At 41.4% G+C, this 17,562-nt stretch overlaps 1 protein-coding gene and 1 pseudogene across 1 annotated transcript in view; both read right to left on the minus strand.

Moving 5' to 3' along the window:
- The window catches only part of Ogfod1 (2-oxoglutarate and iron dependent oxygenase domain containing 1), a 33,125-nt gene extending 15,575 nt beyond the window's left edge, over positions 1 to 17,550 (minus strand). Inside the window, exons 1-4 of the mRNA XM_008852746.3 lie at positions 17,211 to 17,550; positions 15,684 to 15,829; positions 9,335 to 9,381; positions 2,299 to 2,399 (exon numbers count right to left, since the gene is read on the minus strand). Of these exons, the coding sequence (XP_008850968.1) occupies positions 2,299 to 2,399; positions 9,335 to 9,381; positions 15,684 to 15,829; positions 17,211 to 17,364 (448 nt within the window). The 5' untranslated portion in view covers positions 17,365 to 17,550. The remainder of the gene's footprint in view (positions 1 to 2,298; positions 2,400 to 9,334; positions 9,382 to 15,683; positions 15,830 to 17,210) is intronic.
- LOC103749863 lies at positions 5,758 to 6,444 on the minus strand (annotated as a pseudogene).
- Positions 17,551 to 17,562: the final 12 nt, after the last annotated feature.

Consider the following 17,562-nt stretch of genomic DNA (forward strand, 5'->3'; position numbering starts at 1 on the left):
CTACAGTGAATGAAGGACCATGTATACACAGAGGGACTGGAAGATAATGGGTGCTGGGTTTCAAACTGTTGAAGGGAATCACAAGGAAATGGAGAAATCTAGGGTTTGTGCTGAAGATCCAATAAGATCCCCATGCTTGAGCATCAAGTGCTTTTACTGGCTGAGCCATCTCTTAAGCCCTTGATTTTTTTGAGGCAGGCTCTTGCTGTGCTGGGATTAAAGGTGTGTTTCACCACACCCAGACAGGTCTTCTTTAAAAAAATATTTTATTATTTTTATTTTATGTGTATGAGTGTTATTCCTGCATGTATGTAAGTGCGCAATGCCCTTGGAGGACAGAAGAGGCTCTCGGATCCCCTGGAACTGGAGTTACAGACAGTTGTTAGCTGCCATGTGGGTGCTGGGAATAGAACCCGAGTCCTCTGCAAGAACAGTGTTCTTAACCACTGAACCATCTCTCCAGCCCCTAGGTCTTTATTTTTAAGTGTCATTCTCTAATTCTTGACTAAAAGGAAATGGGCGGGCTTCAGCAGAAGAATGGTCATCTCTAGGTCATTCTAGACCTGGGTGTGGAAAATAGAAGCCTAGAAAATCCCATTTTGCAGAAAGTAAGAAACAAAAGAATGATAGGAATATAGCAAAAGAACCAAGAAGTCAGCTTCAGGGTGATCTCCTTGGCCAAATCAAAGACAATAAAAATCTCAGTATTATAACAGTAACTGTAATAGCTGACTGTTCTTGCAGAGGACCCGGGTTTGATTCCTAGCACCCACATGGCAGCTAACAACTGTCTGTAACTCCAGTTCCAGGGGATCCAACAGCCTCTTCCATCCTCCGCAGGCATTGCGTGCCACCGATGCACTTACCTACATACAAGCACTACACTCATACACATAAGATAATAAAACATTTACAAAAAGTAATCCACAAACTCCTATCAATTAAATAAACTGATGAATAAAGAGCAGGAAGTTCTTTGCAGTGGAATGGTAACTAATGAAAGCAGAAGAAACCATCATTATAAAATCACCACCTGGCAACCTGCATTGCAATCACTTAGCAAGAAATATTACCATATGAAAACAATCCAAAGTTTGGTGAGAAACGTTATGATTACATTATCTTTTTTTTTTTTTTTTTTCTCCCCTTTGTTGCCCTGGCTGGCTTGGAACTCACAGTATAGACCACATTGGCTTTGAACTCATAGAGATCCCCCTGCCTCTACCTCCACAGAGTTGGGATTAAAGGTGTGCAGATACCATGCCCAGCTCTTAATGACATAATCTTAGTTTCTCTCAGGGCTGGAGATGTAGCTCAGTTCAGCAGTAGAGCACTTGCCCAGCGTGTGCAAAGGAAAAGAAAATCCTTTCAATGAGGCCTTCTGGCAAAGGCCTATAATCCCAGCTACTCCAGAAGTCTGAGATAAGAGAATCTCAAGTTTAAGGCCTACCTGGACTACAGAGTGAGTGCAAAGCCAGCCTAAGCAACTTAAGTGATACCTGGCTCAATATACAAAGTAAGAAAAAAGGATTGAGGATATCATTCAGAGATAGAATGCTGACCTAGCAAGTTGAGGCCCTAGGTTTAATCCCCAGCAGCCCTAAAACCAAAATATACCAACCAACAACCAACCAACCAACCAACCAACCTCCATAGAAAAGCATCTGCCACAAAGTGCATACTGATGGGAAGGGGGCAAAGCAACAGCTAAATCTGACCTCAGTCTTACTTTATGTCATCAAAATTAGTATCACTAATAATGTGACACAGGGATACCTTGTACCATCTCAAAGATGCAGGGAAAGCATAGCACTAACTGTTAACATTCCTCCCCAAAAGCATGTCTTAAATCAAATAATCTAATCACATGGAACTATCAAACAAACCCAAATTGAGGGAGTTACAAAACAACTCATCTATAAATCTTCAGAAGCATCAAGATCCTGGAAGTTCAGGAAGACCAAGAAGCTGTTCTAGACTGAAGAAAGTTCAAGAGACAGGATGAGTGAATTTGTAGTGTCACCTTTGAATTTTATAATATTGTATGTGAGATTGGTGATTGTGAGCATTTTTCTGAAAAAATGATCAATAAATAGCTCTCATACTCCCAAAGGTAACTGGTACCCTACCCTTTCCCATATGATGGTTATTTCTGCATATGAGCTGTGTCCTTACTAGAAGATCCTAATGCTATGCAGGGATTTCAAGGTTACAATTAGTTGATACACTGATGGAGAACATCTCTGTGGAGTTGAAGCCTTGAAACCTTAAACAGCTTTAAAGCTTTGTCTTCCTTACCAGTGAATTCGTATTTAGCACAGGACATGTCAATGGTTGGTTCTAGGTCAATGTTGGAAATGCCAGAAAGCCAGGTCCGGAAACTTTCGAACATAAGTTTCCTAGAAGTGTAAACAAAGACAACTTGTTATGTAATAGTGTGGGCTAGATCTGGATCCCAGCCATACCTACTCTTTCCAGAGGTCACATTTTATTCAAGAGACTCATTCTCAGACTTCATTCATGAGATCCTGAGAAACGTCTTAGCTTAACCTTGCATAGTTTAATATTCCCAGGGAAATAAGGATTAATCTCTAACTACGAAAGTATGCACTTGCTCTAAGTCTTATGAATTTCATCTCAGTACTTTTTGCCTCCTAAATTTAAATTTGGTCTTCCTGCAGCAGTACTTTGGCCAGACTTTATTGTAACAACTCATTCATCTCTGCTCCATTCCAAATGACCAGTTTTCATATAGGGCTTTCATCAATAAATGGAAAACTCAACTGTTTTTATTGATACATTTTGCTTCTGATAACAAATATGTGGGGATTTCCCCCCATATCGAGCTATTTTCTGAAATGAGCTAGACATCCTAAAACTCAGTTCAATTTGACACTATTCATAAGATTAAGGGCTCAGTCTCAGAAGCTTGACCCAACTTCAGACCAAATCACAAGTCCAGATTATGAGCTATGCTGATTATAAATGAAAGGTCTCTAAAATACCTTCCTCAAATTTAATCATTTTTTAGGTAGTTTATTTATTGTGTTACCAATTTATTATAAAAAGACACAACTCAGGGCTGGAGAGATGGCTCAGCGGTTAAGAGCACTGGCTGTTTTACAGAAGACCCAGGTTAGAATCCCAGCACCCACATGGCAGCTAACAACTGTCTCCAGTCCCAGGGGATCCCACAGCCTCTCCTGACCTCCGCAGGCATTGCATGACACAGGTGCACTTACCTACATGCAGGCAACACACACATACATATAAAATAAAAATAATAAATAAAAAATTTTAAAAGAGCACTGGCTGTTTTACAGAAGACCCAGGTTAGAATCTCAGCACCCACGTGGTGACTAACAGCCATCGGTAACTCCAGTTCTAGGTGATCCGATGCTCTCTTGTGTTCTCTGTGGTCAGTGCAAGTGCACTTACGCACATGCAAGCACATTAAAAAAAGACACAACTCAAGAATGCCCAAAATAGAAGAGATTTGTGCGACAAAGCTAGGGAAGGGTAACAGAGCTTCTGCGCCCTGTCTAGTCACACTACCTCCCTAGCTCTTCTCTTTTCAGCACACCGAAACCCCTTCAATTAGGGAATTTCATGAAAGCTTTACAACATGGGCATGATTGATTAAACAAATCATTGGCCATTGGTGATTAACCCAGCCAACTACCAGGCCCTCTTCTCTTTGAGTTAGGGTCTTGCTATGTAGCCCATGATTGGTCTGGAATGTACTATGTAGCCCAGGCTAGACTCAAACTTGTAGCAATCCCCCTGCCTCACTCAAATTGCCTTCCTCCTCTAGAGGCTAGAATGGTAAGGGCTGAGAGTTGCAACACTCTCGTTATATAGTTACCTTTCATGGCAACCAGCCCTAGTCTTTAGAGTTCTCCATTAACATAAACTCAGGTGTGATTAAAAAGGGATTTATTCTAAAAAAGATTCTCCACTTACTTTTATTGATCTTAACACATATTCCAAGTTTTAGGAACTCTGCTGCTGGGAATGGGGTATATTTCCTATTATAAATCTCTAGCACAAGCTCTAATACTAATGCAATGGCAAACCCCTAAAATAAAGATTTTTTTGAATGACCTTTTCCCAATCCTAGTTTCCTATGGCTAAATCTACATGTACATGCTTTCTGGCTTTTTCTACAAATGTAACAGTGGAAGAGAAAGTTCAAGTCAATGCAGAACAGCCCTCTGCTTTCTGCTTTTGTGGCACAACTGTAAATGAATTTTCCTATCTTAGTTTTTTTTTTTTTTTTTTTTTTTTTTTTTTTTTTTTTGGTCTTTTTGAGACAAGGTCTCCCTGAAGCCCTGATGGCCTAGAACTCACAGAGATCCACCTGCTTCTGCCTCCTGAGTGCTAGGATTAAAGGTGTGCACCACCACCCCTGGCTCTATCTTAGATATTTTATGACACTTTTTTCTCTACACAGGCAAGCAACTGGACTCAGGGTCAAGTCATTGTGGCCAAGGGCTCTGGTAACACTAGTATCACTATCACAAACATTTGGTGATCAGTTGTAGATTACAAAATGAAATCCACTAGTTAAGTGTACCACAGTGCACAGAAAGACATACAACGCTGAACTCCCATAAAAAATAATGGTATAGTCAAACATCACACATACAGGACACAAGATTCAGATGAACTGAAATTATAAGTTAAAATGAAAGAAAACCCAATTTCAGATAACAGAAATCAAAATATTAAGGATCCCTGAAAAAAAATTTGGGGGATGGGGGGGTCTTTTTGAAAGACAGGGTCTCCCTGCAGCCCCAGCTGGCCTGGAACTCACTATGTAGACCAGGCTGGCCTCAAGCTCACAGAGATCCACCTGCTTCTGCCTCCCAAATGCTGGGATTAAAGGCATGCACCACCATGCCTGGCGGATCCCTGAAATATTAATCCTAATGAGATTTCACTGGACTCAAGTCATTTTCTATTGAGGCATTTACATGACCCTATTAACCCAGTTAGGAATTCTTGGAAGCCCTGAGTGGCTGCATCAGACACTCAGAGAGTGATAACCAATTTCATCTGAAGACTCCCCCTTCATTTGGCTCTAAATCCAGCCTTTGACATGCATGCTTTCTCCGCTCATCGTATTTTAAAGAAATGTTTACAGAACCATTTACACTGATAGTTTTTGTTTAAAGTTCAGTTTTTCTGGCACCAAAGCAAATTTGGGTTAGATTGGTGATGCAGAGACATCTATGAGGAGGGTCCAAAAGGCACCCTTCACTTTTGCCTGAAGAAATACAAAAGCTGAAGAAATGGGGTCTGTGCTTAGGGCATGGGGGCAGAGGGTCCTTGTGAAAGATGAGTTTAAAGATGGCAAGTGGGACAAGTGCAAAGAAAGAAGGAAGAAGGAAATTCGTGACTGGCTTTCTGTCCTGCACCACTGATTCAATGGAGACTGATGAGAGGGGATGGAAGACTAGAGACAGGGGCACAGGGGCCAGAGGATGGAAAGGAAAAGGCAGAAAACTAATGTGCTTCATTTAACAAGTAAAATAAACCAAAGACTTAAAAGAGATTAAAGACCAATCAGAATAATTTGGTAACTTTAATTCTTAGGAAGACTGAAGTTCCCTCCAAACCTAATTTGATGTTTCATTACTAAAAGCAAAGACCAGTATGGTACAGAATTACTCGAGAGGAATTAAAGGAAGATACTTAGGATTGCTTTATCCACATTCATTTGATGAATGGAGACCTCCCCCACCTCAAAATGCTTTAGGGAAGTACTGCTACCCTTACATGGGTCCTTGTTAAATCTGAAAAGTGCCTCAAAGTTTGGGTACTAGAGAGACACCCTAACAAGTGTCTAAATTGCAACTTCAGGTTAGTATGACTAAAGCAGTTACACGGTGAGAAGTGCTGAAGGTATGTGTTATCTTTCCCGGCAGAGGTGGCCGTGCTTTCTCACCCGATGGTGTAGCCACCATCTGAGCCACCCATGAAGAAGTTTCCCTTCCACTGAGTTACAAGGATGTTGGCTCCCTGCATGACTGCAAGCCGAGCAGTGAGGGCATCCAGGAGGTGGAGAAGGGATGTTGCCAGCAGCAGTACCAGCTCCAAATCTGGTACCTGCATCATACTCACCTTCCCCTAGCACTGCTGAGCCAGGTGGATAGATGGGACCAACTGGATAATAAGCCATGGGGATCATGGAACCTAAAGGTCCAACAGACAGAGAGTGGGCCATAGGCAGATTTAGAGAGGTGCCAGGAAATGCAGCTGACATAGTAGGGACCTTGGCAGCCCCTGGATGAATAAAGCTTGGGCAATAGAGCTCTGAGTATGCTGGTGGAGCATCTGTATGGGGTGGAGCTTAAGGATGGAAGGTCTGAGGATAGACTGGATTCCCAGGAGGTTGCACAGGGTAGGTAGCTGTGTTAGACATTGACCTTTTCTGTTCATGGTGGCTGTGGGTCTGCTTTGACTTGGGGTCATGAATGGTTATTTTTGTCTTCTTCCTGTTCTAAATGACTTTTTTTTAATTAAAAAAATTTAATTGTTTTATCTATTTAAACAGTGAATATTAAGCTAGCTGTACAACAGTCAATAAAAACCACAGAAGGGGGCTGGAGAGATGGCTCAGTGGTTAAGAGCACTGGCTGCTCTTGCAGAGGACCTGGGTTCAATTCCCAGCACCCACATGGCGACTAACAACCATCAGTAATTACAGTTCCAGGTGATCTGATACTTCCTTCTGACCTCCATGACACAGGTACGCTTACATACATGCAGGTAATACACTTACACACACAAAATATAAAATATTTTTTAAAATCCACAGAAGTTTTGATGCTAACATGGTATAAATAAGAAAAGATAGTGATGTCAGGTGTGGTGGTACATGCCTTTAATCCAAGCACTGGGGAGACAGAGGCAGGCAGATATCTGTGAGATAAGAGGCCAGAGTGAGACTCTGCCTCAAAAAAGAAACATAAGTAGTTAGGCTGGCTCTCTGTAGGTCTCTTTAATGTAATTCATAACTAGTTCAGCCAATCAACTCTGAAATTAACTGGGATGAATTAAACTTTTAGCTGGAAAGACTGTCACACACCTGTAATTCCAGCACTGAGGAGGCTGAGGTAAGAGGATTGCTCTGAGTTCCAGATCAACCAGTCTACATAGAAAAACTCTGTCTGAAAATAACAACAAAAACAAAACAAAATATAAACCCCTAAATCAAATATGTTTAAAAGATTTATATCTGTTCAAATTATATACATAAAGACCCATCCAAATGCACATAGTTGAAATTCCTATAAAATGCTTTATGTTGTTCATAACTACCTATCAAGTCTCCTGGTAGATCTGTAATATTTTACTATCAGTTTAAAAAATAAATACTCCTCACACCAGAACATCCCATAAAATATTGTATTTAGTAGGTCAACCAGAGGTGTTCTGTATGTTTAGAGGCACAGCTGCAAACCAAGGCAGCAAGGTTTAAATCAGGCTTCAGACAACGGGGTGGGGTGGGGGGGTGATGAACACTTCTACAAAATCTCCATATTTTGAACAGCTAGCATCATTACCTTTCTAAACGGACCCCATAACAGCTCTTCTCTACTCTTGCTGTGAGTCACAGGTTGGACTTCTATATCCTTTCAATTGGCATTTTAATTGTTTCATGAGACCTCCCAGAATCCACGTGGGAATGAAAAGATCAGCTTTCTGTAATGACCAAGGAAGTCTGGCTCTCACATTATCTGGTTGGGCATGGAATGCCTCTTAGTCTAGAAGGGGTATTTTGGACTAATGAGGTAATGCCTGAAAATGGCACTGTTTCTTTTATGAAGCAAGTCTAAATTAATATGAAATATGACTACAGTTAATACATAAGCAATGCTTTTTAGAGTTAGAAGAAATAACCTATCAGCCACTACCATATATGGGAATGTCTGGAAAATAGAAGAGGGAAGAAAAATCTTTCCAGATAGGTGAAATGGCTATTTTTAAAGTAATATTTGTTCATCACTGAAAACACATGCTCATATGTGCTCATTCTAGGGAAATCTACAGAAGTAAACTAAGCTAAAAAACAAACTATAATCCTTCTAGTCTGCTCCAAGTCTTCTCGTTTGCAAACATGGGCATCCAAGTTTATGTGGGTAGCACTTTAGTCTCTGGACAAAAGTGTGTTTGAGTGGATCCAAGATATCTTTGCTTTTAAGAACTATTATTTTATACACCTCTAAGAAAAAAAGGCTAAGTACATTAAAATAAAATAGTGGTTATTTAAGACACTCCATCTCAGAGATGTTTTTTAAAAAGTTACCATTGAATTGATGAAACAAAATATAACTATCATGTTTGTATTAAAATTCATAAACAGACTTAATCATTTATGAATACTTGTTTATGTATACTTTCCAATTTATGTTATATACCATTACTTATATAAATCTGTGGATGGTCATTTAATTCTGAAAACAAATTTTCATCATTATGAACACCATTACAACAATCTAGTATGGAATCTTTGAATAGTTCCTCAGTTATTCTGTCATGATAATTTCTTTTTTTATATATTTATTATTTTTATTTTATGTATATGAGTGTATTGCTTGCATGTACATTAAGTGCACCCATGTTGTGCAATGCCCATGCAGGTCAGAAGGGAGCGTCGGATTCCCTGGAACTGGAGTTATGAATGGTTGTTAGCGACTATGTGGGTGCTGGGTATAGAACCTGGGTCCTCTGCAGAGCAGCTGGTGCTCTTAACCACTGAGTCATTTCTCCAGCCTAGAATTACTCTATAAAAGTATGCATACTTTTAAGATCATTCTAAACCATCTTCTAAAATACTGTAACAGTATGAAAATGTATCTATGCCTGTCAACATTGGATTTTTATTTCACTAAAACTGAAATGATGTGTGAAAAATAGTATCTCCATTGTTAGGTTGTTTCCCTGATGACTAACAAAGTTGAACATTTTATTAATTTAGAGCTAGGCATGGTGACTCCTATTTGTAATCCCAGCATTCAGGAATCTGAAGCAGGAGGATTACTATGAGTTTGAGGCCAATGTGGCCTACACAGTAAGTTCTAGGCCAGTCTGAGAACCGGGCTATAAGGAGGAAGGAAAAAGAAGAAGAAAAGACTGTGGGCCCTGGAATCTGAGACTTGGATTTGTAGTCTAGCTCCCTCAAGTTGTGATGGGTATTTTAGTTTCTTAGGGTTTTTTTCCTCCTGTACCAAATGCAGTAATGTTAACAAACACTATGCTATAACATTTAAAGAACTTAGAACTCTAACACATACTTGGCACCCAACAAATATAATTACTTGCTTACCTTAATGCTGAGATATGAGGCTCTCTTCTCTTCTTCAAATCATCAGACTTGATCAGAAAGAAAGAAAAAAGAAAGGGATTTCCTTGTTACAGAGTATTAGGCACAAGAGAAGAATGGTGAGGGCTCTGCAATGAGTGCAGCACTGTGGTGAAAAGCCTAGACTCCGAAGCCAGCTGCCGAGGTCTCACACATGAGCCCACCTTACAGCTGTGACACGGGCAGGTGACTTAGTGTCTTTGTACTTCATTCACCCAACAAATAGAGTAGTCATTACAGAGAACTTTGTTTGTTGAGGGAAACAGATAGTACCCACAAAATGCAGATTATTAGTATAAAGATGACATGTGTATAGGAAAACAACTGCAGAGGAAGGATCTGTTTGTGCTGCCAGTGGTTGGCAGTTATAAACAGGGGAGCCAGGGAAGAATTCAGTGAGGTAAACCAAAACCCATCCAAAATATTTCAGGGAGACTGTGCAGCATTGCAAGCAGAATAGTTGAAAATGGGCAGCAGTGGGGCAGGGCCAGTCTATGTACTCTGGCTTACTCATGGAATGAGGAACCATTACAGCTTTTGAAAGAAGGAGGAACATGAGATAAAATTTGAGATAAAAACCTCCATAATATAAAATGTAGATTTTAACCATTTGAAAGTACATATTCAATGGGTTTCAATAGATGCATTCAGATGTAGCTAACAGTACTACCCAAGCCCAGAATTTTTTTTTAGCACTCCAAAACGAAATCCTGTACCCATCAGGCAGTCAGGTTCATTCTCTCCCACTCCCAGCAACACTAGCCTGTTTCTTGGTTCTATACATGTTATCTGCCTATTCAGATAATACATAACTTTTCAGTCTGGAGTCTTGCTATTTTTTTAATTATTATTATTATTGTGTGTGTACATGCATGTGTGTGCCATGGTGCACAGGTGGACGTCAGAGGACAATTTTCAGGGGTAAGTTCTCTCCTTCCACCTTGTTGAGGCAGGGTCTCCCTTGCTGTTTCTGTCATGCTGCATACTCTAGGCTAGATGCCCCACAAGCTTCGTGTCTCTACCTCCCATCTTACTGTAGGAGTGCGGGGATCACAGATGCTTTTTGGGGGGTGGATTCTAGGACTTGAACTCAGGTCTTCAGGCTTGTGCAACAAGTGCTTTTACCTGTTGAACCATCTCACTGGCCCGAGTCTGGCTTCTTTCACTTAGCGAAATGTTCCCAAGGTTCATCGACGCAGCAGCAGTGAATTCCTTTTTTATGGCTACATAATACTCCTCTGTATGGGCATACTGCATTTATTTATCCATTCATGAGTAGATAGACACCTGGTTGTTTCCACTTTGGGACTATTATAAATAGTACCGCTATGAACATCTTTGAGCAAATTTTTATGTGAAAGTACATTTTCCAATTCTTTTGGATCCACTTATATGTTAAAAGGACAAGCTGTAGTTATGACAGTGGGTGAGGGTAAGAGACTGGCTAATGCACTAATACAATAATCTTGGTGAGAGACAGAGATAGTTTGGATCAGGTGCAGGCTGTTGGAGTGGTAGGAAGTGTTTTTGAGGGCAGAGAAGAAAAACTTTTCCTAATGGATTGGTCATAAGGAATGGAAAGAGTCAAGAAAGGCTCATTTTGACCTGAGGTCAAGTTGCTACTGAGATGGGAAAACTGTGTGTAGAACAAACTTCAGAGGGTTAGATTAGTTTAGTCTGGACCTAAGAGTGAGACTCTTGCTAGACATCTAAGAGGAGACAGAAAGTGATGAGACTCCATGGAAATCTGTGTCTAATCTTAGTCCAGGGACCAATTCCTAAAGTATTCAGTTACTAGGAAGGATGCAGTCATTAAGAAGTTGGTTATGGGGCTGGGGAGATGGCTGAGCGGTTAAGACCACTGGCTGTTCTTGCAGAAGACCCAGGTTCAAATCCTAGCACCCACATGGCAGCTAACAACTGTCTGAAACACCAGTTCCAGGGGATCCGACGGCCTCTTCTGTCCTCCACGGGCATTGCACGACATGGGTGCACTTACCTACATGCAGGCAATACATGCATACACATAAAGTAAAAATAAAAAAATAATAAATAAAATATTTTTAAAAAAAGAAGTTGGTTATAAGGGCCTGTGAGATGGCTCAATGAGTAAAAGCCATGTAAGCAGCCATGCAAACCTAGAGATCTGAGTTTGATCCCTGGAATCCATATAAAGGTGGAGGGGGAGAACCAAGTCCACAAAGCTGTCCTCTGACCTCCATATGTCTACTAAGGGATGTTTCCCCCATCCCTGAAAACAATATTTTTAAAAAATTTGGGTTATAAGTTTTTGTCTTTTTTTTCAGAGTTTTTGTTTTTTTGAGACAAGGTCCCCCTGTAGCCCCAGCTGGCCTGGAACTTGCTATGTAGACTAGGTTGGTGTCCATCTCACAGAGATCTACCTGCCTCTGCCTCCCATGTGCTGGGATTAAGGGCGTGTGTCATCCAACCTGACAAGTTTGTGTACCGACGTAGCAGAAATCATTTCATAGGAGTTCAGTAAGTGTTGTCCCTTCCAGGCAATGACTTGAGGACTAAATTTCCTTTTGAGTCCCTTGACTAACAGTGCAGTGGGAATTGGACACAACTGGATACCGATCTGTTAGCTATGCTAAATGAGATAATATTGTTTTTGGTAACTTTTTTTTATTTTGCTATAAATTTTCCAGTTTTCTGATAAAACTTAAATAAAAAGGGAGAGAAAGCTCTAGTAGTTTCCTCCAAATTGAAACATTCCCTCCAGTAGGGAGGGGGAGGGTCACAAGCCTCAGGAGGTAAACAAACCTCACCTATCTAGCAAAGCCGAACCTTACGATATTCTCAAGGCCCCTTCTCAGCTTCCCAGAAGCAGTGAACAACTGCTGGGGAGGAGACTCTGACCAGTCAGGCTGCCAAGAGGAGAGCCTCAGACCTGTCTAGCGCCTGCAACTTGTGCAGAGAGCATCCGGGTTGCAGCTTCCATGTACTGTCACTGTGTTGGGGTGGGCTTTTCTTGGTGTGGGCTTTTCAGCAGATGCTTTAAGCAAACCCCTCATCCATGTGCCTATTAGTAACCCAAATAAAAACTCATTGGTTCACCAAATTGAACTTTCGTCTGTCTTGGGTTCCTTCTCTAGGGTGAGTAGGCGTGTTTTGTCTCCCCAGGAAAAGTCTTTCACACAACAGGAGATGATCTAGAAGAGGAAGCTAAGAAAGAAGGCCTGTGATGAAGAAGGAAAATTAAGAGTATGGTATCTGCCAGGTGTGGTGGTACACACCTTTAATCCCAGCACTTGGGAGGCAGAGGCAGATGGATCTCCTGGAGTTTGAAGCCAACCTGGTCTACATAGTAAGTTCCAGGCCAGCTGGGACTACAGAGAGACCCTCTCTCAAAAAGAGAGAGGAAAAAAAAAGAGACAGGGCGAGAGAGAGAGAGAGAGAGAGAGAGAGAGAGAGAGAGAGAGAGGTGTATTCAAATAGGCCAAATGGTATCCTGAAAGGAAAGTGGAACCATATAAATGCTTCTAAAAGGTTGAGTAGCTGGGCATGGTGGCGCATGCCGTTAATCCCAGCACTCAGGAGGCAGAGGCAGGCCTGTGAGTTCAAGGCCAGTCTGGAGTCTGGTCTACATAGTGAGTTCCAGGACAGCTGGAGCTACAGAGAGATCCTGTCTCAAAAAGACCAAAAAAAAAAAAAAAAAAAAAAGGTTGAGTAAAGACTGAAAACTGGTGAGTAGATTTCCTAATGTGGAGGCAGTGAGTAGCCTTGACATATAGTTGAAGTGGAATGGTAAGGGGAGAATATGATTAAAACTGGCTTACCAGAGGAGAGGAGAGGGATGTGAAACATATAGACAACTCTTAAAAGATTCTGCTAGTTGGGTGTGATGTCACAGGCCTGTAATGCCATCACTCAAAAGGCAGGAGAATTGTCCCTTTGAGGCCAGCCTGGCTTGTATCTGGAGACTCAGTCTAAAAAACCCACTCAGAACCAAACCAAACTAAACAAACAAAAATAGGATGGAAGCTAAAGGAAAAGTCAGGGTCAGAGCTTATCTTATTTTATTAATGAACAGTTTTTTGTTATTATTACTATTGTCATATTTTAGAGAACAAAAAAGAAGAAACAAATGATGTAGTTTCCTATCTGTAAAACAGGAATAGTAATATATTTTCTTCATGGGATTGTTATGAAGACTTGAATAAATATAAAACACTTGGGTTCTCATAAAGCATGCACTCGATAATGCTTTAAAAACAGACTATTGTATGGCTCCAATGTCAAATGTATAGGAAGGCTGGAATATGCCAGAGACCCAGTTATCTGTTAAATTTATACCACGTGCAAAGAAAAAGGTATACAAGTGAAGGATCTCGTCTAAGGCAAGCAAGGTAAAATTTATTTGAAATAGGTATTGGCTTTTGTTTTTTCTTCATCACCTAAGAGTCCTTTTTGTTATTTTTCCTCATGCTGACTTCACATTCAACAAAATATTTTCTACATGTCTAGCAGCATCAAATAAAAACCACTCTGGGGCCAGACATGGTGGCACATACCTTTAATCCCAGCACTCCGGAGGCAGAGGCAAGAGGATCTCTGTAAGAGCCAGGCCAGCCTGGTACACATAGTGAGTACAGGCCATCTGTGGCTACAGGGAGATACTGTTTCAAAAAGACCAAAAACCCAAAACCAAACAAAAAAACCATTCTGGAGGTGGCCTGATAGCTCTGTCAGTAAAATGCTCAGCTTGCAGGCACAAGGACTTAGGTTCCTCCCCAGAATTCACTCAGAAAAAGCAGGGTGTGGTGGCATGTGCTTATAATCCCAGCACTGGGGTTCACTGGCCAGCCAGCCTAGCCTTGGTGAGCTTCAGGTCACTGAGAAACCCCGTCCTCAAAACAAAAGTGGATGGTGCCTTAGGTGTCCTCTAGCCTCCACGTGCATGTGCACATACATGCATGATCCATGAACACACACATACACTCTGATATCTCAATTTAGTAATCAGAGATGGCTTAGGATAAAAAAGTTGATACAACTATAAAAGCAGACAACAAAGTGAGAAAATACTAACCTTGTCAATCTTATTTGAATAAAATTTTGATTTGCATCAGCTTTTCTCAATTAAGTGTTTCATCATCTATTTAGCCTGAGTAATTTAATCACATGTACAGAGTTGAAAGATAGATTGGAATGGGGCAAGGTATTGCCACCTGATCAGATTATCAGCTCCAGTGTCAAAGAATGAGAGATCTGTTATTTACTCTCTTACTCAGATAAAATCAAAGGGGAAATGCAAAGTGAACAAACATAATTCTTTATCTGTTTCATCTCTTTCACTTTTAAATCATGATAACCTGAAGTATCCTAAAGGACTTAAAAGAGTGACAAATCCGGGGCTGGAGAGATGGCTCAACAGTTAAGAGCACTGACTGCTCTTGCAGAGGACCCAGGTTCGATTCCTAGCACCCACATGGCAGCTACGAACTGTCCTTAACTGCATTTCCAAGGGAATCTGAAGCCCTCTTCTGATCTCCACGGCATTGCACAACACAGGTGCACTCACATACATGTAGGCAATACACTCATAGACATAAAAATAATAAAATATTTTTAAAAAAGAGTAAAGAATCCAAGTATTGAAAGACGCCCTCCAAATGGGGTTATACCAATGACATATTTCTGCAACAGGCTCAGTTATCTTCTAAGACTAGGGGAAAAACCACCCTGGATTCAAGATAGTCTTTTTGGTCAAACTGTCCACCAAAAAATGAATGGAAGGTTGGGAATGTAGCTCTGTGGCAGAGCACATGCCTCCTGTGCTCAAGGTTCTGAGATCAAAACAGCACCCCAACTCCCAAAAGGCAAAGAATGTATTTAACTTTCTGCAAGATACATTGTAATGCTGACCATATATTATAACTGTAATACACCAAGCCACAAAAGCAAAGATATGAACTCAAAACTGTAAATGGTTACTATCTTCTAATATAAGACTGTTCATCAAACTGCTCCCCAAATGCCTGTCCCCCTCTGCTTATGGTGTACTCACTTACTGCTTTAATGCATTTCTTAACTATTCCTGCCATTATCACTCCTATTATTATAGACTTTAAAGGGTAAGGATTGTCAAAATCTCCCTTATAATAATTATAACAGCCAATACATAGTAAACACTCAGTAAGCTTATGTTGAATGAAGAAACATTTAACAATGTCAAGGTGAAGACCCTCCAAAGCAAACCCAATCTAGAACCTCAAGTCTTAAAGGTACTGAATGAGATTATGGATAATGAATTTCTGAGGAGGAAGAGGAATGCAATAGCAATAAATACCTGCTGGAACTTATATAAATCATTATACTTTTCATGGAAGTCCAAGCTCAAAAGTTCCTTCTGAAGTCCTTCCAAGAAGTCTTGGCTTTGGATGAAGTTTGGGATCACACAGTGAGGAAAGGGATCCATGTCTATGTCAATAGCGTCTGTTGGGAGGAAAACATTATCTGTGGCTTTTTCTTTTGTATTTTTGACCATCAAGTAGCATAATAGAGAACACAAAAGCAGACAATCATGAATTTTTGTTTGGTTTTTTTGTTTTTGAGACAGGGTCTCACTATACAGACTTGGCTGGCCAAATTAACTCCCTATGTAGACCTGTGTACCCTCAATTTCACAGTGACTTGCCTGCCTCCACCTCTTAAGTGCTGGGATTAAAGACATGCCCAGGGCATTTTAGATCCTTAATTCATTTTCTACAAAGCTAAATTGAATAAAATTGGCACATTAAACAAGGGTAGCAAAATTGGCTTGCAATTTCTCTTCAATCTTGCCCTTTTCGCTCCCCAAGTTACTGTGGGAAGAAAATTACATTTTTTAAAATGTCAGTTGACTCATAACCTCTTCAGATTCCTTGATTTCACCTCCATTATTGTCACTTCTGCCTCTGGCAGGCTGGATTACCACTCTAAGACTAACAACCATCCTGACCTATCAGGAGCTTGACCCAGTGCTGTTTTACATGCATTATCTCTCTTACAATCTCAACTAATGCAGTGTGGATACTGTCATCACTAACCCTACCAACAGATGAGGAAATTGAGAAGTCGCTCAGCATCCAAACCCTGCACTTTAAGCACTAAGCTGACATCATTTCTCAGCATCCAGTGCCCCCAGAATCTGTCCCTTTGAAGCACTGAACAAATGAAACAAAAAAATACGGAAAACTTCGGAAGAAAATGCATGACGCACTCAGCAGAATACAGATCTCATCAGGTGATTCCCTGAAGCCCAGGCTGGAATCACAACGATCCTCCCTGTCAAGATATGCTCATTTCCTACATCACATAGCCCAACGACAGGCACGTCAAAACTGGTTAAAACCAGGTGCTGGTGCTCTGGCAGCTCCCAGCACCCGCTCTGTTTAGACTATCATGCAACAACCGAGCGTGACTCTCGGCGTGATGCTTATTGGTTCTCATTCAGGGAAACACTTAAGAATTGCTACAAGCACTAGCCTGTCCAATCCCATCTTTTCGAAGGAAATCCTAGGAACGAGCCCGTTTTGTAAAGAAGGAGCTACGCCTAAGCAAAATCAAATTACTGCCCAACGACGCACAGTCCGCGCAGGAGATTCTATCACCCGCCTCAGATTCTAGAATTCACCCCGCAGTCTGCACGTCCTCCACTTCCCGACACTCTCCGGCCTACGTTCTTTTTCTCCCCAGGATTCTCAAATCATTCAGAATATGTAATGAAAGGAGCAGCGGTCTGGGGTGACCACGGTCCAGAAGCCTCTTCCGCGCCGCCCTGATGCCGGAGCTCCGCCGGCCACGCCGCGGCTCCTCCCTCACGGCGCCCCATTACCGTGGCTGAACGGCGTCCGGCGTCTCCAGGCCTCAGCCAGCTGATTCCTCAGAGTTTTCTCCTTGACAGCGCCTGAAAACTCCGCCACCACCTGCCTCTTTCCCTTCTTCACTATCCGGACCTGGCCCGGCTCCGCAGGCCGCTTCCCATTCATCTCCTCAACAGGTACGGAGCCACGCTACTGCAGTCTGGAGGCTACTTCCCTCCGGAAACTACAATTCCCAAGATGCCCCCTTCCGGAGTCCCGCGGCATTACCCAATGGAAAGGCACCAAAGCCTGAAGAGGCGTAACCTGTACCTAATTAACCAATGAAAATGCCACATACTGCGGTCGTTCCGCCAGCGATTGGTC

The sequence above is a fragment of the Nannospalax galili genome, unplaced genomic scaffold (assembly GCF_000622305.1).
Source record: "Nannospalax galili isolate Female #2095 unplaced genomic scaffold, S.galili_v1.0 scaffold1007, whole genome shotgun sequence".
NCBI lineage: Eukaryota > Metazoa > Chordata > Mammalia > Rodentia > Spalacidae > Nannospalax > Nannospalax galili.